Source organism: Sabethes cyaneus, chromosome 3 (assembly GCF_943734655.1).
Source record: "Sabethes cyaneus chromosome 3, idSabCyanKW18_F2, whole genome shotgun sequence".
Lineage (NCBI taxonomy): Eukaryota > Metazoa > Arthropoda > Insecta > Diptera > Culicidae > Sabethes > Sabethes cyaneus.
This window is the reverse complement of record NC_071355.1, coordinates 236,729,693-236,756,393: the sequence shown is the minus strand read 5'-3', so window position 1 is coordinate 236,756,393 and position 26,701 is coordinate 236,729,693. Positions and strand designations below refer to the sequence as shown.

The 26,701-nt window shown below is 40.6% G+C and overlaps 1 protein-coding gene across 1 annotated transcript in view; it reads right to left on the bottom strand.

The window, feature by feature from the left end:
• The window catches only part of LOC128742333 (blastoderm-specific protein 25D), a 35,814-nt gene extending 13,374 nt beyond the window's left edge, over positions 1-22,440 (bottom strand). The window contains exons 1-2 of the mRNA XM_053838664.1: positions 21,278-22,440; positions 55-1,200 (exon numbers count right to left, since the gene is read on the bottom strand). Coding sequence (XP_053694639.1) covers positions 55-1,200; positions 21,278-21,557 — 1,426 coding nt within the window. The 5' untranslated portion in view covers positions 21,558-22,440. The remainder of the gene's footprint in view (positions 1-54; positions 1,201-21,277) is intronic.
• Positions 22,441-26,701: the final 4,261 nt, after the last annotated feature.

Below are 26,701 nucleotides of genomic sequence, written 5' to 3'. Positions count from 1 at the left end.
GGTTTCTTCTCCCCCCACACACTATCACGCACGCACTCACACACTATCACATACCTGGCATCTGTACGCTAAAGCCGACCGTCTCTTCCACACTATCGCGGTCCAGTTCCTGAGCCTTGAAAGTGTCGCTCTCGCCGAACATTCGTGCCGTGACGACACAATCACCGTCGGCTACCGTTTTCTTCTCGCAGCCGCCGCCGCCGCCACCGCCACCGCCGATTGGAAGGATGTCCGAATCACTTTGCAGCAGCGACATGAATTCATCGAAGCCGATCCCCTCGATCGGTTCGAGCCGCAGCTTTGCAAACACTTCCCGGGCGGCCAGCTTGGCCGGAAGTTCCTGCAAACCGGCCCGCTCGCAGACCACCTCCAGTTGCGATTGGTTCAGCAACGTCCCGTGGCCATCGACGAGCAGCGAATCCCAGATATCCCGTAGCTTTTCGTACAACTTAAGAAGATAGATTTTCCTATCCATTTGTTCGTCCATGTTCAGCTGATCGCGAACGGCTTTGGCGTTTAGCTTGCTCTGCGCCAGATCCGGTCGCTGACGGTGTGTTGGTAACGACACGCACCGTTTGAGTCTAGCACCGCTCATGGGCCGGCGACGTTTCGTGCCGTGAATGTCACTCTGCGACGCTGATCGTTGCACCTTCGAGGAGGAGGAGTTTTTGCTGCCAGCTTCCTGCTTCTGCTGGTTGGGAGGAACGGATTCGTTGTCCGAGTTGCTGAAATCTGACGACGTGTCCAGTCCGGCGGATTCGTCTCGAGGCCGCGATCTGCGGCCGTATTTTTTCGTACCGACTACGAACTTGGGCGACACTTCCCGGTCGGATGACTCATTCTCGTTATCGGAGGTGGTCGTTATCGGATTGGAGGGATTATCTGTGGCGGACGTTAGTAGACGATCTTCCTCGACACACAATGGCACTGCACTCTTGGGGACAACTTTTGCGACTGATTCGCTATACTCTGCCCTATGCTGAGCATCTCTGTCTACTGTCTGCCGCTGCTGGTAGGAATGTGGATGGGAACGTTGATGGTGCTGTTGTTTGGATGTGTTGGAAATTATGCTGCCCGCCGTCGCATTTAGATTGCTTCTGTTGTTGTTACTGTTGTTGCCGCTACTACTGCAGGAAGAGGCGGGGCTCGAGGATACAGCCGTGGGAGAACCTGTTGACACATTATGACTGTCCGCTGAATCTGTAAGCAAAACAAGAAACGGCAAAAAAAAAGATGTTAAAAGTCTCTAATGAGGAAGATATCGATCTAGTGCTGTGCGGGGGTGGCGGAATGAAGCAACCACGGCACGGCGAAGAAGCTTACAAAATATGATTATCATGACTAGGTTGGCAACGATCGATGGCGGGTGGTACCCTGCACGGCTACTGTCAAGTGCTAAACACTGTTCGTGACTGTGGCGCTGCAGAGGATTGATGGGGAAAAAGCAGGTATACGAAAAACCGACGTTCAACCGACCGCCCGACCGACCGACTAACCGACAAACACCCGCCAGTCTACCGCGAGGCGATGTTGGTGGCAATGAGCAAATCGTAGCAGCAAATCGAGCGATGCAGCGAAAACCAAGCTAAACTTAAACAGCAAACAAAATCGACAAGCAATCGAACGGTGCGCGCAGGCACACATAATTTAACTAGCCCGAACCCAAAGCCACAGTACTGGCGCGCTCGGTGGTGCTCGCGGAAGCCTTTTTCGCACCTTCCTGGCGAACGGCAACGTGCAAGGCGCGGCGGCATACGGGCCAGGGGTACACCGCAGCGAAATAGTTCGCAACCGAACGCGTGACGCGTATGTGGAGTTATAGGCTGGGAAAATTTTTTGCTTATCTATCACAATCTTGAGTCAAAATTTTTAGAACCTTTCGGCTGTAATGTAGATAACATTTTCTTTGTTTACTTATACCCTGATGATTCAAAAATTTGTCACTGAAGACGGAATCTTAAATCATGACATTTTTAAAAGAATCATCTCAGCGGCAAACGTTGTTCAGTTGGCTTGGTAATAAATTACGCTAGCAAACACCACTGACACCATTAACTATATTGACTAAGGACAGATTAAATTAGTTAAAAATATGATACCCTTTGCTTTCAGTTTAATGGGAGAACATAATGGTTTGAATTTCTAATGTATACCTAAAAATAGACGTCTTCATTAGATTACATTTTGAGGCCGCTCACAAAGCTGACTTTACAGCACTTTTGAAAATCTAGAGATATTATTATTTGCTTTCACGATAGAGACTACATTGCAACCTCTTTTTGGTCAAAAAAAAAAGGATTGTGAAAATAGTTACTTACAAATTTTGATTTTCAATTTTGCATTTCATTTTCATTCAAATACACAATTTCTATTAAAATCAACCCAGGCTACTCTCATGTTTTTTTTTTGTTTCGAAGCCAGCAAAATTTTCTAGTGTTTGACACATACATTTTTCGATATTGCAATTTTTGTATATTTAGAAATGTTTAAGGTCATTTTTTTCAACTAAAACCCTTACTTTTATGTTCAAATGTCCGCCATTTGGTTATGAGTCGCCTCCCAGTTGGCCTCGAGGTAAGACGCTGGTCTAATAATCCAGTCGTCGTATGTTCGAATCTCGGCTGGGAGAGGCTGTTAGTCAATAGGATCGTAGCGCTGACCGCGCACTGTCCTGTATTCTAACAGCTGGTTGCGAAGTCTGTTGTATAAAAACAGAAGGTCAAATTTCGATAACGGAATTAGCACCCAGGCTTTGCTTTACTTTTTTTTGTTATGGGTTCGAATTTCAAAAAAGGATGGGTCAAATACGAGATAATTTAATATGTCGTGTCATGTCGTTTTGGAATTTTTCAATTCGGATAAGCTCCCTAGCACCAATCCTTGGTACCGCAATTCATGTTTTTTTTGAACGACTATCTTCAAGGAGCCGAAGTTGAAAGGGGAAGAAGTTCTCATATGAAAACAAAATTGTAAATATTAGTATGAAATGCAATGTTTTGAACACAAAAAACCGATTCGATTTGCCTTTCGAGAAAAAAATATTTGAAATAAGCCAAAAAAATATGGTGTAAAAGGTACTATGCCCCCTTAACTGAAGTTTTTGGGAGCGTCTTAGTAGAATTCGAAACCTGGAAATAAATAAAAAGAAAACTTGTCCAATTTAATTCTACTATGTATATTTTAATCCAGACAGATTTTTTTTGCTTATGTGGATATTATCACTACGACCAGCATTTTGATCTATTGTGATCTTATCCAGATGTTATTCCGCACTTCGTTGTTATTGCAGTATCGTTATAGAGTGAGCGAACTGCTTATTATCCGTGCTTAAAGTGTCGGTGTGTTTTCACCCCCTTTTTCCCTCTACGCTTTCTTACTACTTTTCAACCAATCTAGCTCTAAAGCCAGGAAGTGCGGAGACTAGTTATAATTTGTCCTTGGACAAGAGGCTTCATTCGCACCTCGAGCAAGTATCATTCTTATAACCAGCCCCGGCTAAAGGCTTCATGGTCGGTAAAGCAGAGTTCAGCACAGAGTGAGGGTGTGTATGTGTGTATGTATGTGTTCCTTACTACTTATGCATCACCAATCTCGTTCCTAGAACCAGGAAGCGGAACAAGCTATAATTTGCCCTTGAACAAGAGGCTTCATTCGCACCTCAAGCAAGTACCACTCTTACAACTTGCCCTGGCAAGAGGCTTTGATTGTTAGTAAATGCAGAATGCAGAAGGAAGTATGAGGAGGGCCCTGGGAAAAACCCATGCTAAAGTCACTTAACATCGAATGGCCTTACTCTACTAAGATTCGAACCCACGACCACTCGCTTGTCAAGGCAGACTCGGTAACCTTGCGGCTACAGGGCCCCTCTGTCTTCAGACAGATACGTATTTCGTCTACGACTTGCATGCTTCCTCAGTGTCTGTTTGCGAACTGAATTAGCCAAAGCAATTTTACAGTTCTCGGGGTCAGTCCCGGCGTAGTGGTTAGCATTCACTCCTCTCACGCCGATGACCTGGGCTCAAATCCCAACCCCGCAGAAGTCACGAATGACCCAAGCTGTTAAAGTGACTATAATCTAACAAAAAAATTACAGTTTTTATAGGAGCTTAAGGTTACGTGATTTATGTGTGGGTATACAAAATTAGCATAAGTGAACGGATACAATGTTTACTTAAGACTACCTATGTAGGTATACACAGTTGGTGTAGGTAAACTAATACCACAGAGACTAATACTATTGTAAACTACATTCTATTGGTGAACTAATTCTATTGCAAGAGTCTAAAATCTAAAAATTAATTAAATTAAGGAAAACTCGAAAAACCCTAATGGGATTATGCGAATAATGTGAATCCAGAATCCGATAAAGGAGAGAGAGCGAAGTTTTTTTTAACCAGCAGTTGTTTCGTCTGTGTGCGTCTCTGTATGTCTGTGTTTTGGCTCATATTTAAAAACCCAGGAGTAAACGTTTCCAGGGTCTTTGCTTAGTAAAGTGGAGGAGCACCTCTTGTAAATCTCTAAGCTTTCCGTTACATCCATCATCCACGCAGAGCAGTTGTTAATTACTTTTGCGTTGTCAATGGTCAGCGGATGGTTGTCGTTGAAGGCGTGCTCAGCCACTTTTGATCTAAAATGGTGTGTTTGACCCTTCTCGACATCTCTTTCGACATTCTCTGTTACATCTGCCAAGTGTTCTTTAGTACGTGTTTCCAGATTCCTTCTAGTCTGGTCGATGTAAACCTTTTTGCAATGTGGATAACTGATTTCATAAATCCCGGATATTCTGTGTTCTTCAATCGGGTCTTTAGCTGATCCTAACTTATTTTTGAGCTGGTTATTTCGGCTGGAGTAGACTAGGTCAATTCCAAATTTTCTCATTTGTCTACGGAGAGGGTGTGTTATATTTTCGTCATATTCTACTCCCACTATCTTAAGTTCTGGCGTTATTGGTGTAAGAGTTGTGAGTGATTTTTTGTATGCTTCTCTTCTTTTTTTGGCAATAATGTTCTGGATTGTCTTTTCTTTGTATCCGTTTAGTTTTGCAATTTCCAAAATGTGTGTCAATTCTTTTTGTTTCTCTAGCTCACTTAACGGTAATGTTTCCATTCTATGTAACATGTGATGGAAAGCTGCCATTTTGTGTTGGTGGGAGTGGTTAGATTCAATTTCAATTTCTGTTTCTGTGCTTTTGATTTGTCTGATTACAACGATATCCAAAAAAGGAAGTTTTCCGTCTTTTTTCTATTTCGTGTGTGAAGTGTATGTTTCTGTGTGTGTGTCATTCATGGCTACTAGAATGATTACCAATTCTCCCTTTTTGAAAATGCTGAAAACGTCATCGACGTATCGCCACCATCTTTTTGGGAGCACTTTGTTTTGTTCCAGCTTACTTTCAATGTTAACCATGAACTGCTCACACAGGAACGGTGATAGTGGATTGCCCATCGGTGCACCTTTCAACTGTTTGTAATAGTTGTTTCTGATTGTGAAGTAGTTCTCCTCCAGGTCATCGCCATATACTAACTTGCAGCCAACCGCCAGCAGCAACGCAGCATCGTTAAAGAATAGTAAGAAAAGCAGTGGTCCCATGTTGCTTCCTTGAGGGACTCCAGACTTATTGGTAAACACCGATGAAACACTGCTACCCAGTTTCACACAAGGCACATCCTACGACTGAGGTAAGAGTTCAGCCATTCAACCATTTGTTGTTGGGAGGCACCAAGTCAAGAAAGTTTCCTCATGGTCAATTCGATCGAAAGCTGCTTTCAAGTCAGTATGGATAACATCAACTTGCTTCTTGTCCTCCATACGCGAGATACACATCGGTGTAAACTCCAGCAAATTAGTGTAACCAGATCTACCGGGCATGAAACCATGCTGCACCGTTGAAATATAGTTCTTAGTGCGGGACAGTATTACACCACTCACAATTATCTCGAACAGTTTAAAAGCTGCGGAAAGGCTAGTGATTTCTCGATTATTCCTTACGTTAAGCCGGTCACCGGATTTAAATACTGGAAACATAAACGATTACTTCCAAATTTCGGGAAATTTCCCTTGTGCGAACGGCTTTTTGAATATAGAGCATAAAGGATTAGCCTATGTAACGACTTAAAACTACGGTTGCAATCCCATCAGGGCCCGCAGAGAACGAACGCTTTAGTTTTTTAGTGGCGGTTATAACGATATCGGTAGTTATGCTGAAAAGATCCAAATCCACCAAATTAGCTGGAACATGCGCAGCCGCAATTTCAGCATCACAGTTAGAAGTGGTTTCTTCAGCAAAGACGGAAGCGAAGAATCTCGCAAGCAGCTCACAAGAGTCAGAAGTAGTTGAGTTGGACTCAACACAACACCATCGTAGCAAAAGTTCAAAGGAATCGAAGAGGATTTTCGTTTGGAGTTGACAAAATTCCAAAATTGGAGTTTCCAATTTTATTCCGCTTCTGTGCATGATAAAGCCACGCACGATTAAGACCCAACTCACGACACCGCCACCGAGGAAAATGAGAAAGTCGGGATTTTCTGTCCCGGGTGTCCCCAGCCCAGTCTGTGACACAGTAGACCTCCAATGCAGGGTTGGATGATCCAAGGTACAAGGTACCGTAGTACCCTTTTGGCCTCGATCAAATCCTTAGCCGATGGTTTGCTTACGCTACGGTACATTAAAACAGCTCAACGTTGAAGCTAGATACTTAGAGATGTTAATACGAAAATTAAAATATTTAAAAGCCTATTCTTCCCACACTTAATATATGCGGATTTTCTTTATACCAACGCTTCAGCTAGTTCTTTGAACAAATTACGGGTCGCGGCAAATGCATGTGCGAGATATGTTTTCAACATTTCGAGATTTGACAGAGTATCCCACTACTTAAACAACTTAATAGGGTGTCCATTTACAAAATTCTATGAGTTTCGGTCAAGTGTCACTATCATCAAAATTGTACGTACTGGAAAACCGGATTATATATTCGAAAATCAACCACTACGCACCACTCGTACTATAAACTTCCGCATTCCTCACCATAGTTCTGCCTATTATGGCCAATCCTTGCTTATTAGAGGTATTTCCTATTGGAACTCTCTCCCACAGGCTTTGAAATCCAGTTTATCTACGTCTATTTTTAGAAAGAATCTTTTGTCAAGGCTCAGTCGCACGGATTAGCACATAGCAATTGAAAATTGAAAATGAGATATAGGGTAACCAACCTAGTTTGGACCCTATCAGCAGCTGTACATAATTTGGACACTTCCATTTGATTTTGCTGTAAGTGTCCAAATTATGAACAGCTGTTGAGGGGGTCCAAAATACGTTGGTTACCCTACAGCATAGTATTGTCAATTGCAAGGAAAATTGTACCATCCAAAGTGCGATATCGCTCATAAAAGTGCTATTTTGCATTAAATCGTTTCGGTATCTTCGGCGCACTTTTAATAGCAATAACTGCGCCGAAGATACCGACACGATGTAATGCAAAATAACACTTTTATGAGCGATATCGCACTTTGGATGGTACAATTTTCCTTGCAATTGACAATATATAGTTTTGATTAGAAATAGAAGTAGACATTTTTGCATTGCCTAAGGTCCACCAGATTGTAACATTAAAAAAGACAACATGTCTTACGTTACATTATTTGATAAATAAATAAATAAACGCCCCAAGTTTGAAGAACTAATGGAAATGTCTGGACGTGAATTCTACCCCGATATGCAGCAAACCTCCTACCAGGCTTTGGTAAAAGTCGCTTGTTTGGACGTACGCCATACTGCCTGAAACGGCTTTACTCGTTTCTGGTGACAGTCATCACCCTGATCCGATCGGATGGCTTTCGGTTTACATACGTCCGTATGTGTACCAAGTCCAGGATGTCACATGATTTTCATTTAACTGATTTTGGAAACGGGTTTCTGCACAGTTTGACAGCATTCGCAGCATTGCTTAAGGGGGCATGAACCACTAAAATTTTTGAAAACATTATTTTTTAATTTCAGATTTTGATTTTGCAGTCTTTTCCGCTTATTTTGATACTAAATTTGTAATGATCCGACCACGGGAAGTGGCCGAAAAACGATCATACACATAAGCATTCCAGTGCGGCGTGGAATAACCTCGGCGGAATAAAACGCCTCCTGGAAAACCACGATTTGCAAATTTTATGTACCTATTTCTCAGAAACTACACAACGTATTGGAACAAACTTTTTTTTGTTTTGTTGGTAGTAGCTTGGCAAAGATTTTATAACTTTTCTGTTTCGTTAACAAAACACAGCTTGAGAAAAACGAAAATGAAGAAAAATAGATACCTGAAAAAATAAAATTTTGTCTTCTTTTTCTTATTTCTCCGGCTGTGTTTCGTTTATAAACCTCAAAAGTTATAAAAGTCTTTGCCAAGCTACTACCAACAAAATAAAAAAAAGTTTGTTCCAATACGTTGTGTAGTTTCTGAGAAAAAGGTACATAAAATTTGCAAATCGTGGTTTTCCAGGAGCGGCGTTTTATTCCGCCGAGGTTGTTCCACGCCGCACTGGAATGCTTATGTGTATGATCGTTTTTCGGCCACTTCCCGTGGTCGGATTATTACAAATTTAGTATCAAAATAAGCGGAAAAGGCTGCAAAATCCAAATCTGAAATAAAAAAAATAATGATTTCTTCAAAAATTTTAGTCGTTCATGTCCCCTTAACAAACGCCGCAATCGTACACTTTTAATCCGGTGACAAGATTTTTATTCAGCATTACACCTAGAGCTTCAGGATCACGACACGATGTTCAAATCTTCTATGCAGGGATGCCACATAAAATTCTGTGTTTTTTGTTGGAAAAATCTGGCCATCTGTACAGCGAGGAAAAATATCTGTGCAAAAATCTGTCCAATGCAAAGCAATTAGAGTGAAAGAAATGGAGTCATTTTGCTGACTATTTCCGTCTCTTTCGTTCTCATGTAAAAGCTCAAAAATCTGTTTAATCTGTGTAATTGGCGAAAATCTGTATTCTGTTCATACAGATTCTGTACAGACGATTTCTTTCAAATATCTGTTAAACACAGAATAATCTGTGCATGTGGCAACCCTGCTTCTATGCCCTAATTGCTGGCAATCGACGTCATGGTGCTTGGTTTGCTTGTAAAGGCCACTAGTTTTTAATGCAACAGCCGTCACCTTATCGCCGATAATCCTTCGTCGTCGAACGTCACAGCAGCTCTCCTTTTCATGAGTTTTGGGACTGACAACAGAGGTTCATTTTCAGACTTGAAACAAACAACACGTTGCTTAGCGACATTTCAGTTGTTTTCTCGTCTCCATGGTAACACGATTTTTTCCAGGGCCAGCACCTTCCACCTTCGCGATTTTTCTTTGGACAAAGGGACGGTTTCTGGACTTTTTCGAAGAATTCGCGATCACGACACATGTGAGCGGATGAACGATCTATTCAGCATGGCTTCTAAGTCCACTCGCCATCAAAGCAAACATAACAGTTTGGTTTTCGCTCTTCACGGTTTTTGCTTTTGGAGATCTTTGCATACCGTCGAGAGACGGTTAGAGTCAATAGGACCCAAGCAACTGGCCCTGCAATTGTCCTGCACTCTAACAGCTGGCTGCGAAGTTTGTCGTAAAAACAGAAGGTCAAGTTTCGATAACGGAATGTAGCACCTAGGCTTTGCTTTGCTTTTTGCTTACCGTCGTCAGATTCCTTAACATACTGCTGGCACTCTGACTGAATTCTGAATTTCGTCTGTTTGCCATTTCATCAAACAGCTTACTCTTCACCAGCTCCAGTTTCAGCTCATCATCGGGACGGAACTTCAACGCCATCGTCAACGTATCGAATGAATCGGGTAGGCTGCTAAGAACGCGGGCAACCATCAACTGTTCACCCAAGTCCAATCCATTTTGTTTATTGTTGAAAAGATGATTCTGCATGTCGTTCCCATCGTTAAACGATTTGTTGCAAATCCGTTTCAGCAGCGCAACCTTGCAGCAAAGACACGTTTTTTCATGATGATTTTTGAGATTTTTCCAAGCATCTTTGGCGTTCTTCGTGTTCCGAATTTGCAAATGCTGCTGGTACTGTCACAGGTCCTTCTCTTCTTGGTCAGCAACATCTCCGCCTTGAACTTCCAAATCGTATAATTGGAGTTCTTTAGCTATATATTTTTCAAAGGAACCAGTCTCAGTTGCAAGCTCAGGGGCTATATACACTGCACCAATGGCAATAGTGATACCTAGTCCATAGACGTAGCTGATCTCGTCATCCATTATTACCAGAACGTCGCACTTTGGTGGAAAAATGTTTTTCACCAGCCTTCATTCGCTCTTCTTAAGTGATTGTCGGCTGCCTCGACTAACGCTTCCATATAAAAGTGTCCCTCCTGGCCAGGTACTTTGATTCGATTGATCCGACCTCCCAGCCCTAGGTTGCTGAACCAGCCTTCCGGTTCGACACTATAGCCATTCTCCAGAAGAGTACTGTAAATGTCTAGCAGACACGAAGTACCCGACCATGTCCAACTTCATCGCTCCGGTGTATTGTTGGCTGTACGAACAAAGCATCGAGCGTAGTTGATTGACTGTTTCCGTCTGTTGGATACTGCAAATTAACTGCAGCCGCTGGGCTACATTCAAGAGTGTCAAAATAAAGTAGTTTCATAGCGCTTCCAACTGTGTCATCCTTCATTACGGCATGCATCTGTTTCTAGCTCAGCCCGGGAATCTAGAAATATTTACTATTACATTAATAAGAGTAGAGTAAAATGATTTTAATTTGACCAAAACATCTAAAAGCAATCATGTACCGTAAATAGAAACCTTGCCATCGGATCTCACGTGAAAATAGCTTATTTCTGGTGAACAGAATCCGGAGATATGGACTTTTCTATCTCTTCATATCAAGAAAACTAGGATAAAATGCCTTTTGTTTTGCAAAAACCGCTAGTAACATACGCGTGCCGTGAAGCCTAAACAAGTACCGCATACTTGGAAACCTTACAAAAGCATTTTATGGGTCTAACTCAGCGGCGTGCCTGCTGGCCTGACAAATGGATATCCAACGAGGAACTTCATCGTCAATGTCATCAACCGTGTGGGTGGGTGGATCGGACACACCTTGAGGAAAGCCGCAGAGATCTGCCGAGAAGCACTCGACTGGAATCCGCAAGGACAACGTAGAAAAGGCAGACCTTGAGCCTCATGGCGACGCAGCTTAGCCAACGAGCAGTTTCCCCCATGCAATTCAACCGGTAGAAGAATTTCTGATCCATTGATGCAAAAATCTTGTTAGTCCGTTAAGCAATAAAGTAGACCATAGAGAGAAATGTAGTCTTTATGTTTAGACCCTATAAGACTCTTTAGATCCAATGGTAATGTTAGTCAATTCTTATCTTCTGAACTCAGAAATTAGGGTTTTAAATCAGGACTGCCTGGTGGAGATATAGATATTGCACCACAAAAGTTATTTTCGCACATAGCAGTTAATCAACATAGCAACAAGTACTATCCTCGTGTCATAATAAATGAAAGCTGCGACATAAATGTATGACCATTAATGTATAACTCAACAAATCATCATCCATAAAGTCACAAATATTGACGTGTGTAGCAAAAGATGTGGTGTAAGATAAAGGCTAAATACCATAAATCGTACCTGTCCACATCCATACCAAAAACAACTTGTCTCGTAAGTATTGTGGTTCAATGAAAAAGAAAGATAAACACAAAACAAGTTCTTTCAAGCATAGTTGGTATGTAGGTCAATTACTTCAACAATAATCCTGCGTTGCAAGCCCTAAATGCCATTTTGCATCCTTTACCACTTCATCAGGTAGGGTAATTAGCGGCTCAGAATAGTTTATTAAACACGAAAGGGATGTAGACAGCCGTTCCCGAAGATTTTCGCAAATTTTAAATATCGATAGATTTCAGAACTTTATGATTTGTTTTTCAACTGTGAAACGTTAATTTTGTTAAAAAACTTCAACTAAAACAGTTTTCAGAAAAACTCCCCGTACAATAATAAAACAAATCCCAAACAGGTAGTATCAGAAATCAGGTCAATTTACACGTATTGAGATCCGGGTCGGTGCAGGCTGAAAGATAATGGAAAAACCGACCTTTTAACTTGGTATAAGGATTGTCTACAAGTTTTATGGGCCCATAAGAATTATCAAGCGCTCCGAAAACTGCACTAAAAGTAAAAGTAAAACAGAAACAGTGAAAGCGTAATAAATAGCAATTGGATATCCTTTGTAAGGGATCCAAAACTAATCACAGAAGGTTAATTATAATCAGAGGATGAAATTAAGGAAACTTTCGATTCGAAACTATAATTCCAATTTCAAAATAGTAGGTAGTGATATTTTCCCAACCTAAAAAGTGATAATTTTCAAGCCCACATTGGATTGTGCTTTGCTCACTTCACCGCTCGCGATTATACACTTCGGTCCAACGATGGAGATGCGGGTACCGAGCTGTTGATTTTGCACCAACCAACTAACCAACCAACCGAGAGCTGGGACGTCTTGGTGTAGGCGTCAGAAGTTTGCCACGCCACCAACCCAGAGCAGCTAGTGGACGTTTTCGACGACGAGAGCTTCTACTACTGCTAAATTGGCAGCCTGCATTTCATATTCCATCCAGTTCGAAACATGCACATGAAGTAAGAAGGTGCCAATTATCAATCAAGCGAACCAACTGCCGGCACCTCCGCCATTGCCTGGTGATATAATGGTGATAATCTATGCGCTCTGCCAAAAGCAGCTAGCTGATTGCCTAAAACCAAATTCGTTGGCCAAAAAAGAGTTTCGGCATAATCAAGCGATGAGCTGAGCTGACGCTGACAACGCGAAGAGAGAAGGATGCTGCGTTGCTTCTTCTGTCTGCTATTGTAGTTGATGATGATAATCAAAATCAACACTGAAAAAAGCACCGCGAGCTTTTCTAGCTCAACCGATTTTCTTTACAATTAAAGGTCGTAAACGGGGGAAACCTTTTAAGATGATCTGTTGATTGAGTCATTAAAAAGTGTTACATAAATAGACGTGTAGTAAACCGGTGCAAGATTTAATTAAAATATATATCACTGTCGTATTATTTGTACAGCAAAAGTACGCAATATTACTGTCAATTCTATTATGATTCATGCTTAAAGCAAATACCTACAATCAACACGTTCATAGCCCCGTGCTGCTGTTGCAGTTCTAATTATAACGGCGATATCAGCTTGTAACTGGCACTTGGCAGTGCCACAAGAACGAAGGGTTACGTGTTCCTCCTGCTCGGCTCGTGAGACATCAGCACAGCCAGCGGCTGTTCGCTCGATCGTAACATCCGTTCGAGTTCGATCGGATGGCCGGCGCGGCGTGGCGCGCATATCGGTAATTCAATAGCGCGAAATTTCCGCATCAATGAAGCCGCCGCCATCATGCTCGTTGGTCGGATTGATCGGTTGGTCGTTAACAACAAAGCCTTTCGTCGTGCAGCACGCGCACCACCAATTGCGGTCCGCATGATTTGCCGGAGTGCAGCTGCAGCAGTATAACGAGCTCGAGCAGACAGCGACAAATTGAATCATAGCAAGCTCCTAGCAGACGTCATCCGAAACTATTTGCTAGGTTGCTCTTGGCAACTAACAACCATTAAACGAAGGTCCTTTTTAGCAATTATTCAACCTGCTTGTTTTACCTGCGAAAATTTCTAGAGTTATAAAAGTTGATCAAAATGTTGCACTTTTGTGAACAGTTGGTTTTTTAATTGGATATATTATGGCGGTTCTTTAATAGGTGTGGTTGACTTCTTTTACATTTTGCAACGAAAAAAAATGTAACAACGTTTGTTTATCGTTAAGATCGTCATTCTGCAATACCCATTAGAGGGTTGAGCCATCCTGTTAATGTTGTAATTAAAAAATCATTGGATCATTGCATGTCTTTGTTGAGTACCTAATTATGAGTAGTGCAGTAGTAATTTTCCTTCGTTTTACATATAACGATTATGTAGCGCTCTAATTGGTACAACATTTAATTTGATAAGAAAAATATGTAATTTTTTATAGTATCAGCAGTACCTGATACGATCCAAGACGGCCTTCAGCCGTCCTTTTCATGGGCGCTATTGTTGTTACGTCACTGTCTCGCCGTTCATTTGTTGAGGTTAGGTAACAACTCCACGGTTTTATTACGCGGTTTGAGTTTATTTTTGCGCTTGTTTTAGGCCACCGCACAACACGGAGAGCTATCAAAACCAGGCAAGAACCACCCGGGTGAGACAATATCGACAAATCAAAGGCGAATACCTCTTGAGGAGGCAGCCTGCAGAAAGGAAGGAGGTGGAATTTGATTACCGATGACGATGACGACGAAGCTCGAGAATACCAGCGCTGTTTGCAAGAAACAGGATGGAGAATTGTGGATAAGGTTAGAAGAGGAGAAGACCGCAATTTATGCCCACCTTACCTAGTGCTCTTTGATGAATTCCAAACACAGAACTGAAATGAAATTTTAATATTTGCCGCTGTATATAAGGCTCTGACACAAAATGAACGTCTCTGAAGCTGTTCTGTTCGTTTGAGTCCATCGCAATTTTTATACGAATCAAAGAAACCAAGTAACTTGTAGTTTTTGCTCGGGGATAACTGTATAGGTAATGATGTCAAAACTACAGTTCACTGCCCATAACAATATTTTGTCGAAGATGACTACCTACTAATGAATGATGGCTATTTACATTCCTAGGTTTACTATCGCTTCACCTAGTTTTTTTACACGTAGGTACAGGATGCAGCAAATTGCCACACAAATGCGGCATCACTAAAGGATTCTCGGCTTGTGCTAAATAAAACCCTACGTATAACGGTTTATGTCATTCTATGATCTGACACACAGGTGAGTCAACAACAACACTCAACCCATAATCCATTATGATTTAATGGGTGTGCACATTGCAGCTATGGTACGTGCAGTTGGAATTCACGGTCGCCTATCAAACAACTCGCATAATGGTGACTCTTTCGAGCTTAAGACTGTCATTCGAACCGCGATAAAATTGGAAATTTTATAACGATAAATTACGTCATCACTGAATTTAGAGCTATACGCTCCCCTGGCAGGTAACGGCGAATAAAGCTCCTTTGAGGAAGGTCATCATTCGCATTCAATAGGTAGGTAGAAACTGACGTTACCTTTTGGGCCGCCAGTTGGGCGGGCAATCGATTTTTCCCTTCGGTTCTCGTTTGTTCCTAACACAACGACAATCAACAGAACACAACTAGAAAACACGCAATAATACTTCGAGTGCGATGTATATCATAATGGACGACCAAACCGTTGCATATACTTGACCCAACAAAGGTAGATGAGCACGTGACATGGTAATTTGTATAGTACACAGCCAATGAAACGTGAAAACTATTGCATTGTATCAAACCGGACAATTCAACCCACAGCACTGGACGGGTGGGAAAATATGAACCCCTTTCGAGATTAAAACCAATTTGGTTTATGTGATGCGTCTCAATTGTAGGTACCTACCAAAGACAAATTTGAAACAATTTTCGTTTCAATGATTCGCAATGAACATTTAAACATTTGATACGTGAAAAATGACGTCAAAAACGAGTTGGATTCGCACCCGCTATTCTGATGCTTGATTTTGAACCATCAAGGGTAGCACGTATTTCGTTCAACTAAATCTCATTTCGTTCAACTAAATCGTACGCCGCCTTGAAGTCAAATAAATGGTGAGTCTGCAAGTTGAATTCTCGAAATTGGAATTTATCGAAGATTTAGCACGGTGGCCCTTTTTATATATCAACAATTAAATCAACAAATTAATTGAAAATTTAAACGCATTTTTTGAATCGTACAATTAAAATGTTGAGGCCTAAACTTGAAAAAAAAGACCTGATTATAAAATATAATTCATCTAAAGTCGGTCATAAACAGGGCTGTCTAGCATCACCGTCAAAACACCATAGTCAGCGACGAAAACCAAAGTACTGCCGTCTCCATCAACGACAAAAAACCGACTGACTATTTCTGGAGAAAAATAGTCACCTTCTATCAAAGCAGTGACGAAAAATATTTTGACCGTACTTTCTCTTGATAAGTCGGTTAGTCGGCCGTCAATGATCAAAACCTGCATAATTTAGTCAACGTCGCGCGTAATATGGTTAATGACTAAGAAAAATTATTTATAGTCGGACAATTTTTTACCTGCGATTAAATTTAGTAAATATGTATATTTTTAGAATGGGGTGATAACCCTTGCAATATATACTTTTTTGGAATGCGGTTGACGGCTAGGAGTCGAAAATCGATGTTTGACGCCATTTTGAAATCCAAGATGGCGGACTATTTATTAGCGTTTTGCATGAAAACCCTTGCAATATATACTTCTTTAGAATGCGGGTGACGACTAGAAGTCGAAAATCGATGTTTGACGCCATTTTGAAATCCAAGATGGCGGACTATTGATTAGCATTTTGCATGAAAACCCTTGCAATATATACTTTTTTGGAATGCGGTTGACGGCTAGGAGTCGAAAATCTATGTTTGACGCCATTTTGAAATCCAAGATGGCGGACTATTGATGAGCATTTTGCATGAAAACCCTTGCAATATATACTTTTTTGGAATGCGGTTGACGGCTAGGAGTCGAAAATCGATGTTTGACGCCATTTTGAAATCCAAGATGGCGGACTATTGATTAGCATTTTGCATGAAAACCCTTGCAATATATACTTTTTTAGAATGCGGGTGACGACTAGAAGTCGAAAATCGATGTTTGACGCCATTTTGAAATCCAAGATGGCGGACTATTGATTAGCATTTTGCATGAAAACCCTTGCAATATATACTTTTTTGGAATGCGGTTGACGGCTAGGAGTCGAAAATCGATGTTTGACGCCATTTTGAAATCCAAGATGGTGGACTATTGATTAGCGTTTTGCATGAAAACCCTTGCAATATACAGTTTTTTGGAATGCGGTTGACGGCTAGAAGTCAAAAATCGATGTGTCGAAAGATGACGAACTATTGTTTAGCATTTTGAAAAATGAAAATAAAAAAGAAAAAAGTTAGAAATTGACTATATGTTATTAATCAACGATTGCAACTTTTTATCCATGCGGCGCAAGTAAGTTTTTGGCGACCTGCGGTAAGACGTAATCTTACGGCAATAAAAATATCATTGTTTGAAACATTCTATAACCGCAAACTTTTGTTCATGAACACACTTTGAGCAATACTTTTTCTAAAATTAAAAAAGAAGAAAACATCCAATTTAATTCTACTATGTATATTTTATTCACGACAGATATGTATTTCGCCTACGACTTTCAGGCTTCCTCAGTGTCTGTTTTCGAACTTTATACGAAAACTTTTTCGTCATTTAAAGTATGTATGCGGAAATTTACTGATATTTAAGCATACCCAGGTAACCAATCAGCATTTCCAATGCAATTTGAAAGCAAGCCGATAAGCATTTAAGTTGCTTTAAATGCTACTTAAATGCTATTTTGGCAAAATATGCGGCTACTTTACTGCTAGCCCTCTTATAGTGCTGACAATGCTTTTTTGCAGCATGCCAATTTACAACAGTTATGCAGTCAAAAAGCTGAAAAACAACAACCTGCAGTATAAAACGCCAGGGATGCTAATAAACGACTGATCTACTGCTTATTTTAATGCTTATTGGTTACCTGGGTATTTTTGGAAGTAAAATATTTTATATTGCCAACAACGGATACTTTTGTTGCCAAAATCGAATCATGCCAAATTCGAAATCCCACTGTATATACTTTTTTAGAATCCGAGTGATAGCTAGAAGTGGAAAATCGATGTTTGACTCGACTCGACTGCTCGACTGGGCTGCTCGACTCGATTATTCGACTCGACTGGACTGTTCGATTCAACTACTCGACACGACTGCTAGACTAAACTGCTCTATTTAACTACTCGGCTTGACCATACGATTTAATTAGAAAATCACCAAGTTATAAACGTTCGAAACCTGACGACTTTAAGAAATAGATTTTTTGGAACGACCCTTATCACAGCTACCTTTCTGAAAGACGTAGTCCTACGTCAAAAAATGTGTGGGTATGGTACATTTCGAACAATATTTTTGATGACGTTGTTGCCCTATATTCGATTTTGGCAACATGGGTGACACGCATTTATTGCTAAATTCTAAATCCGACTGTATATGTATAGATACATATTTTCAAGATAAAAACTTGATATTGTTCGAGGTAAGCAAAATTTAAACTGCCGAGCTCGAGCAGTCCAGATAAGCAGTAAAGTCCAGTAATGAAGTCGAGCAGTCCAGTCGAACACTCGACTCGAGCAGTCAACTCGAGTAGTCAAGTCGAGCAGTCGAGTCACAGTCTAGTCGAGTAGTCATCGAGCAGTCCAATCGAAAATTCCAATCGAGCATTCAAGTCGAGTCAAACATAGTTTTTCACTTCTAACCGTCACTCGTTTTTCAACAAAGTATACATTGCAAGGGTTTCATGCAAAATGCTAAATAATAGGCCGCTATCTTACATTTCAAAATGGCGTCAAACATCGATTTTCGATTTCTACCCGTGACGCGGATTCTAAAAAAGTAGATATTGCCAAGATTTTCATGCAAAATGCTAATCAATAGTCCGCCATCTTGGATTTCAAAATGGCCTAAAACATCGATTTTCGACTTCTAGTCGTCAACCGCATTCCAAAAAAGTATATATTGCAAGGGTTTTCATGCAAAATGCTAATCAATAGTCCGCCATCTTGGATTTCAAAATGGCGTCAAACATCGATTTTCGACTCCTAGCCGTCAACCGCATTCCAAAAAAGCATATATTGCAAGGGTTTTCATGCAAAATGCTAATCAATAGTCCGCCATCTTGGATTTCATAATGGTTTCAAAAATTGATCTGCAAGGAACTGATTTAGATACTACGACTGTTTGAAGATTTGGGGATTAAAATCAACATACCAATCATTATTAATGAAGACAACCAAAGTGCTATCAAGTTACTCGAAGCCAATTCAAGTGGACGTCGCACAAAACACGCTGACACAAGGTTTCATTTTATACGTCATTTGAAGAAAGATGGTATCTTCGAATCACGGTATCTATGCACTAATGAAATGATCGCTGATATGCTGACAAAACCACTTCAACGGGTAAAGCAGACAAGATTCCGAGAAGCTGCACGAATTCTTCCGTCGAGGAGGAGTGATGGCGATATAATCAAGGAGGCGACGTAAAATAAGTAGTCTTAGTAACATAATCAATAACAAAAACTAGCTTGTAAAATAAACCTTCATTCCCATTTTTCCAAAAAGTGGTTTCCGAAACTTTCTGTATTTAGATTTTTAACTACATGACGACCAGCTTGCACCAAACATCATCATCATCATCATCATAGGAGACCTACCGGAGAAACTTTCGGCAATGCTGATGCTTACGAAACCTATGAAGTATATTCGGAAGCGGTGTAACTGGATCTGGCCTTTTCAATAGAAAAACATTCAGCGATACTGCGCCTACCTTTTCTGCGGGTTTGTTGGGATCTCCATTTCCTTCCCATGTGCTGAAAGTTCACTGATATATTCCTTAGATTTGTAGTCAAGGATTTTCTCTTGAAACGGTCTTGCTAATTCCGGTTCACGTTTCATGCGTTTGTCTAGACAATTATGACGTTACAAAGCCATTGCCTCACTCGCCGGCAACCTACCATTGTCGTATCGCCATAGAAGGCATGTTTCGTATTTCTTGTCCCTCAACATTCCGTTGATTGGACTGCAGCAGGTTTATAGCACGTTAATCTTCTTTCGATTTCAACGTCTTTTCAATTAGAGTTTAATTCCATGACTATCCAAGAGAGAAATAATTCTTGACAACCAACCAGAGGACATCACACTCCCAGATTCGATAGCTAAGCTATGTATACGCTTTCTCTTTCACAGTCATCGGTTGTTTTGCAACTGAACATGGTCCGTATACGGACCTATCTATAGATTACCCAACCCAACAGTAGATTGTTGTTGGTACAGTAGTAGGCTAACTATGGCCCCCTCTCTGGGGAGTCCAATGGATAGTCTAACCGGGAAGTAGGCATGACAAAATCCTTAGTTCGAACGCCAAGTTCTTCTCATGTCTGGAACACAACCATTCTGATGTTTTTACTTGTTTTTTTATTTTTTTCTCAAGCTGTGTTTCATTTACAAAGCTTAAAAATTATAAAAGTAAACGATTTACCATTTGAATGGAACTAGTATATAAGCCTCAGATAAAGCTATAACTCGTTGATATCCGTGAGCACGTTTCATGGCTGTCGTATTTTGTTTTACTGACACAAAACCAGAATCGCTCTGTTGCTAGAGTATAGCATATAGCCCCAGAGACGCTAATGATAATGACTGTTTAATGGCATTTTCAATTTCATTTCGCATAAAGCCTGTTAGGTATGTTTAGATCACAGACGATTTCACAGTCGCTCCTATGATAAAATTCCAACCTTTCGCATTGCTTGGGTATTGAGTTTATAAACCTACCTAAAAAACCAGGTGTTCAAAACCAAGATGCATCAAATGTGGGATAAAATTATGTCAATTACCCATTGTGTTACTGGATACTGATGGTTTCTCTGAAAACGGGTCAGCATAATTTACATTCCATAGCCTATCAACATAGGAATACATCCATTCTTTGATTGCCATTGGGGCAACAAGGAACTTCACACCGATTCGGGTCCAGCGCTTTCCAAACCAGACACGTTCCAGAGTTCCAGAGTGAACAAAACAGGAACAGAGCCGCCTCGGTGACTCCCAAAAGAAATCCCCCAAGTTCAATGACTCCATTTGCTCCGACTGCTCCGTCGACCGACTTTTGTTCGCTGTCAGGTTTTTACATGTGGCAAAATGTTAATTATAGAGTTCAGTTCAGTGATGCTTTTCGCGCGTGAGTCAATAAAGAAAAGTGGATCTCTTCGGTGTGCCGCCGCCGTGCCACCGTTGGTTGCTGACGACAGGCTATTTTAGTTTTAGATACACCGTGCCGGTGCAACGCCTGTCGCAGTACACCCAGCCTCGAATTGCAACATGCAGTCTCGGCAGTTTCGTTATTTAATGCTATCTTAGATTCTGATTAAGACAATTTGTCAATTCTGAGAAATATTTTCCGACTGTATTGGCTGTATTTGGAATAACGTTATCTGGTGCTGTCATATTGTTGATTTATGCACCGTTTAGATAATAGCTTTGATATCTTATCACTATCACACTCACCTAGACGATCTCCTAAAGTTAGCGATTTTGGCTCCGCTTGATCCTCCGGTTCCTCTACACCGAGAATGTGCAGCAAACCTTCACGGAACTCCTGGAACGTTACACGAGACTTCTCGTCTCTAAGCAGGCACTTCACCAGCTGCTGACCTCGCTCCTTCAGCTCCAAAGTACGGCAAAGTTTCCCTAGGGCCTCCCGATCCAGACTACCACGAGAGTTGACGTCATGTGCTTGAAACATCTGAAACAAACGCTGCTCGTGTGGATCCGAAGAAAGGGCCATTTCCTTAGGAGGTCACAGGGGTCGGTAGGTTAGTGGATCTTTTTTTCTTCTTCTTTTTCTTAGCACGATTCCCAAACATACACCACAACCGACGACAACCGATGTTTGTTTTTAACCGTATTTTCACACTCTTTCCCTCTTTCTACCGTTTTTTATTCTTCTAAATAACGGCCCAAAATGCACGCGCAGTTCACAAAAGCAGTGGAAAATTTAACAGCCTCGCACGGTACGATAACTAGGGCAGCATGCCCAGGGACAACACCAGCTTCATTTTTATTGGCCAAACATTTTGGGCCTGATTTTTACGATCGCCGTGACATTCTCACACGCAAACTTGCCGCCGCAGCTTTTCTACCGAAACAAGCAGCTATATTTCGAAAGACCTTGCTTGCACTCTATCGAACACGACGGCGCGGCGGCACCATTACAAGTTTCACTTAAACACAAAAATGGAAAGGTAGTTTACCGTCAACTTCTATAGCTTTTCTTGCTTGCTCGCTTGCTTCACCGCTGGCGCTGGCTGATTGGTGTTAAGTGCTATATACCAATCGAAAATCGATTTTTCTTTGATTTTTCCTCGGGGTCACCGATCGACACAAGCAATGTAGCAAATGTTACTACCTACAATAGAATCTTTTGTTGCTGTTCACAGCTATTGTGGTGACTTTTGTTTGACCACAATTGGAAAAATGAAAATTCGCGAAAATATTACACAACGTCCGGAACGCGGGCTTTCATCCTATATTACAACTAGAAGTAGGCCTCTACACAAACAACACCTCGACAAATACACTAAGTAACATGTAAGTAGTACAATTTTTGTCTAAAATTGTCTAGAATAAAAAGAAAATTTTCACTTCTTTATCGTAATATCCAATCTTCGCCCGTACGTGTTAATATGACGACTACTTTTTCCCGTTCCGAAGGTGAATGCGTAATCATTGCGCACCACCACTGAAGAGTTTGACGTTTGGAGCTGTCAAATTCTGTGCAACGATGATCGTTCGCGGTTGAGTTGTCAATCGGGCTTGGACTGGTTGGTCGAAACATCGCCAATATAATGCTTAATCGAAATTAAAAAATATTTGCACGAATATATTTGTTCCTCGGAACGAAAATTACTTATTTCAGGATTACTATTGCTGATTGCAAGGAAAATTGTACCATCCAAAGTGCGATATCGCTCATAAAAGTGTTATTTTGCATTAAATTGTATCGGTATCTTCGGCGCACTTTTTCGTTATATTCCAAGCAATAAGTACGCCGAAGAGACCGAAACGATTTAATGCAAAATAGCACTTTTATGAGCGATATCGCACTTTGGATGGTACAATTTTCCTTACAATTGACAATAAGAAAATTTACTTACTTTTTCATGAAAACGGAGATGTGATGGTTCATTCCTGAGATATAAATTTTTGCAACTGGAATGTTGGGAAAATTGGGTTGTCATCGTTGTCAACAACATATCCAGCTTTTTACGAGTCATAATGGCGGACGTGTTCGTAATATTTGAACAGCATTTTTGACATTTCCCTAATACATCGCACGTTTTCTTTCCGCGCGTTCACGGTAAAACCAAAGGAATGAACGGAAAGAAAACGTGCGATGTATTAGGGAAATGTCAAAAATGCCGTTCAAATATTACGAACACGTCCGCCATTACGGCTCGTAAAAAGCTGGATAGAGCAGTGGAGGCTAATCTCCATTCATCGTGGGCCACTCGTCGTTTCCCAGGCGTCTCAGAAGTCAAAAACCCCCTTTCGAATCATCTTTGAGCGTGTTTGAGCCCCTCTGTTTCTAGTGCCAGTAGGGTTATTGAAGAGAGCCGTTTTCGTCGTACTATCCTTTGGCATCCTTACGTGTCCGACCCTCGACTTCTGCCAGATGTACGTTGCGCTTTCGCCACTCTTCGCTTTCACTTCGATTTCCTCTCGATCCAGACATCCTATTGCTATCGACAAACGTTCGCCAAACATTTTATTACGAAGATAATGGTTTATTTATCGACTTTTAATGATCTATGGGCGAATAAATCTGATTACCGCAATGTGCAAATAAAACTTAAGGGGGAACCCTACTCTGGAAGACCGAAAAATAATAGATTCTCTGTGAATGACCTCCCAAGTAACAATTTCAGGCTGATCAAACGCTTTTATAGCTGATTTTATTCAACCTGTGGCTGGTCTACGGTTTAGGTTTAGAAATAAAAACCTTTTTTCAGCTCTTAAACATCTAAATCTGGTGATTTTATCAAGCTTCAGGCTAATTAATAGCTGCTTTCGAAGCTGCAAAGAAGCTTAATAGAAACTTTTTTGCACTTTTAAATAGCCAATTTGCGCAATGCTGTCAATTCTATTTTTAGAACGAGAAATAGTTTTCCAATCTACTTTTCCAGTCGCTTAATCAACGCTTCATCAACCTTTATGCAGCTAAAAAAAATCTATTTTTAAATTAAAAAAATGGACGCGTCATTTTTATTTCGCCGTCAACGCGATATATTTTTAGTTTCGAATAACTTTATAATTCGTACAAGTAAAGCTAGAAAAGCTAGCTAATTAAAAATGCTTGTCTTTTTTTCCGGGAATTGAACCCGCCATCTTTTGATCCAAAAGCACTCACCGTATGATCCGCCCCATTTGCATCTGCAGAACAGATAGTGAGAATGTCTTTACACCTGAAGCCTAGCCCGCCTAGCTTGAAGCAGTCGATAATGTCGATAACTGACAAACTTTTGCTGTCAGCCGAATTGCGAAATTCTATGATCTGACAGTATGTGTGCTGTGAGCCGAAAAAAAAACTCGAAAAAACGAAAAAAGTTTGTAAAGCCACTTTAACGCGCTTAAGCAGCCTTAAAGTAATTTGAAAGCTGTGAGCCTTACGAAAGCTTCCACTCTACATTTTAACACCTTTAAGCAGCCGTAAAACGGTTTGATGTTTATGGCTGTTTAGAAACAGATTGTTTAGCAGAAAAATCCGCTATTAAGCTTGTTTATCATCTTTTGGAAGAAAACTGGTTTGAAAAACTTAAAGTAGCTTCAACATCGCTTATTTCAACACCATTTAAGTGCTTACTTTATGCAGCTTTGATCGCCTTAAACCAACCCGTAAACAGCCATTGCTCTTGCAATTCAGCTACCGTTGTTACTTGGGCTCTATTAAATAGTACCTTGTTAGCGGTACGTGCGGGAACCAACGGAGTATCGCAAAACGGATTTCAAGGATGATTTTGAAGCTTTAGGTCAATACCTAAATTGTTACTTAGCGGTTTTTGAAAATTAGAAAAATTACCAGAATGGCGGCAATTTTTCCAAAATAAAGGTGTTTTTCATCAAAAATCGCCAATTAAGAGCTCATAAAAAATTGAAAAATAGATATATCAAAAAACGGCTACGTAACAATTGAGATAATTCATTTCTACATACTGAAAATAAATCTCAGCCAAATCGGTCCAGTAGATTCTGAGATACACGTAACGCCAGCTAAAGAAACATGGTTTCGGGGAAAACGCATTCAAAGTTTCGTACAGTAATGGACTTCCCTTGAGGTGACGCCACAATATTTGCCGTAAATTTTCAATGAGATCAGATATCAAAGAATCCTTTTGGCATGGCATTTCTGAAGGTAAAAGCGTCTCGAAAATGCAAAAAATAAAATACGATTTTTCCGACCTTCCAGAGTAGGGTCCCCCCTTCATTCAACTCTATCTTGGGCCGCTCGTCGCTTAGTTTCCCAAGCGTCTCAGAAGTCAAAAATCCCTTTTTTGAACCTCTCCATTCCTAGTGCCGGTGGGGTTACTGAAGAGAGCCGTTTTAGTCGTATCGTTATCGTCCGGCATCCTTACAACGTGTCCGGCCCACCGTAGCCTACCGACTTTCGCCAGACGTACGCTCGGAATCTCTCCAAGCAGTGCCTGTAGCTACGCCTCCACCACTCTTTGTTTTCACTTTGATTTCCTCTCGATCCAGGCGATTTATAGCTATCGACAAACGTTCGCCGAATATTTATATTACGGAGATATCCCAAGTAGCAATTTCAGGCTAATCAAACGCTTTTATAGCTGACTTTATTCAACCTGTGGCTGATCTATGGTTTAGGTTTAGAAACAAAAACCTTTTTTCAGCTCTTAAGCATCTAAATCTGGTGATTTTAACAAGCTTCAGATTAGTTAATAGCTGCTTTCGAAGATGCAATGCAGCTTAAACGAAACTTTTTTGCGCTTTTAAATAACCAATTTGCGCAATGCTGTAAATTTTAATTTTAGAACGAGAAATAGTTTTGCAATCTGCTTTTCTAGTCGCTTAATCAACGCTTCATCAACCTTTATGCACTCAAAAAAAATCTATTTTTAAATTAAAAAAAATGAAACGCGTCATTTTTGTTTTGCCGTGAACATTGTCGAATGCGATATTTTTAATTTCGAATAACTTTAATTCGTATAAGTAAGCCAGCTAATTAAAAATGCATGTCTTTTTCCCGGGAATTGAACCCGCCATCTTTTGATTCATAAGCACTCACTCACAGCAGCCAACGAGAATATCTTTACACCTGAATTCCACTCTTCCACACTTTCACGCTACATTTTAACACCTTAAGCAGCCGTAAAACGGTTTAGGCTTAAACGGCTGTTTAAGAGCAGATTGTTTAGCAGAAAAATCCACTATTAAGCTTGTTTATCAGCTTTTGGAAGAAAACTGGTTTGAAAAAGTAGCTTAGACATCGCTTATTTAAACACCATTTAAGTGCCCAACCCGTAAACAGCCATTGCTCTTGCAATTCAGCTACCGTTGTTACTTGGGTAATGAATGGTTGACTTATCCACTTATAATGATCTATGTGCGAATAAATCAGATTACCACAATTTGCAAGCAAAATTTTAATGCGTTTGCTCGTGCCATTGAAGAATTGAATAGTAAACCCTCTAAATGGACATTTACAATGTGAGGAACATAGAGGTTTTTAAAGAAGAATGCCCAAATTTTAAGTCGAACAAGTTTTGAACATAACACCCTTTATGAGGAAAATTATTTAACAAAAATCTTTTCGAAAAGCGTCTAGTGGGGAGCTTTCAATTACATACCAGTAAGATACCATATCATTTTTTATAACAGCATTTTTTACCTTTCCTTAACACAAACTTCAGT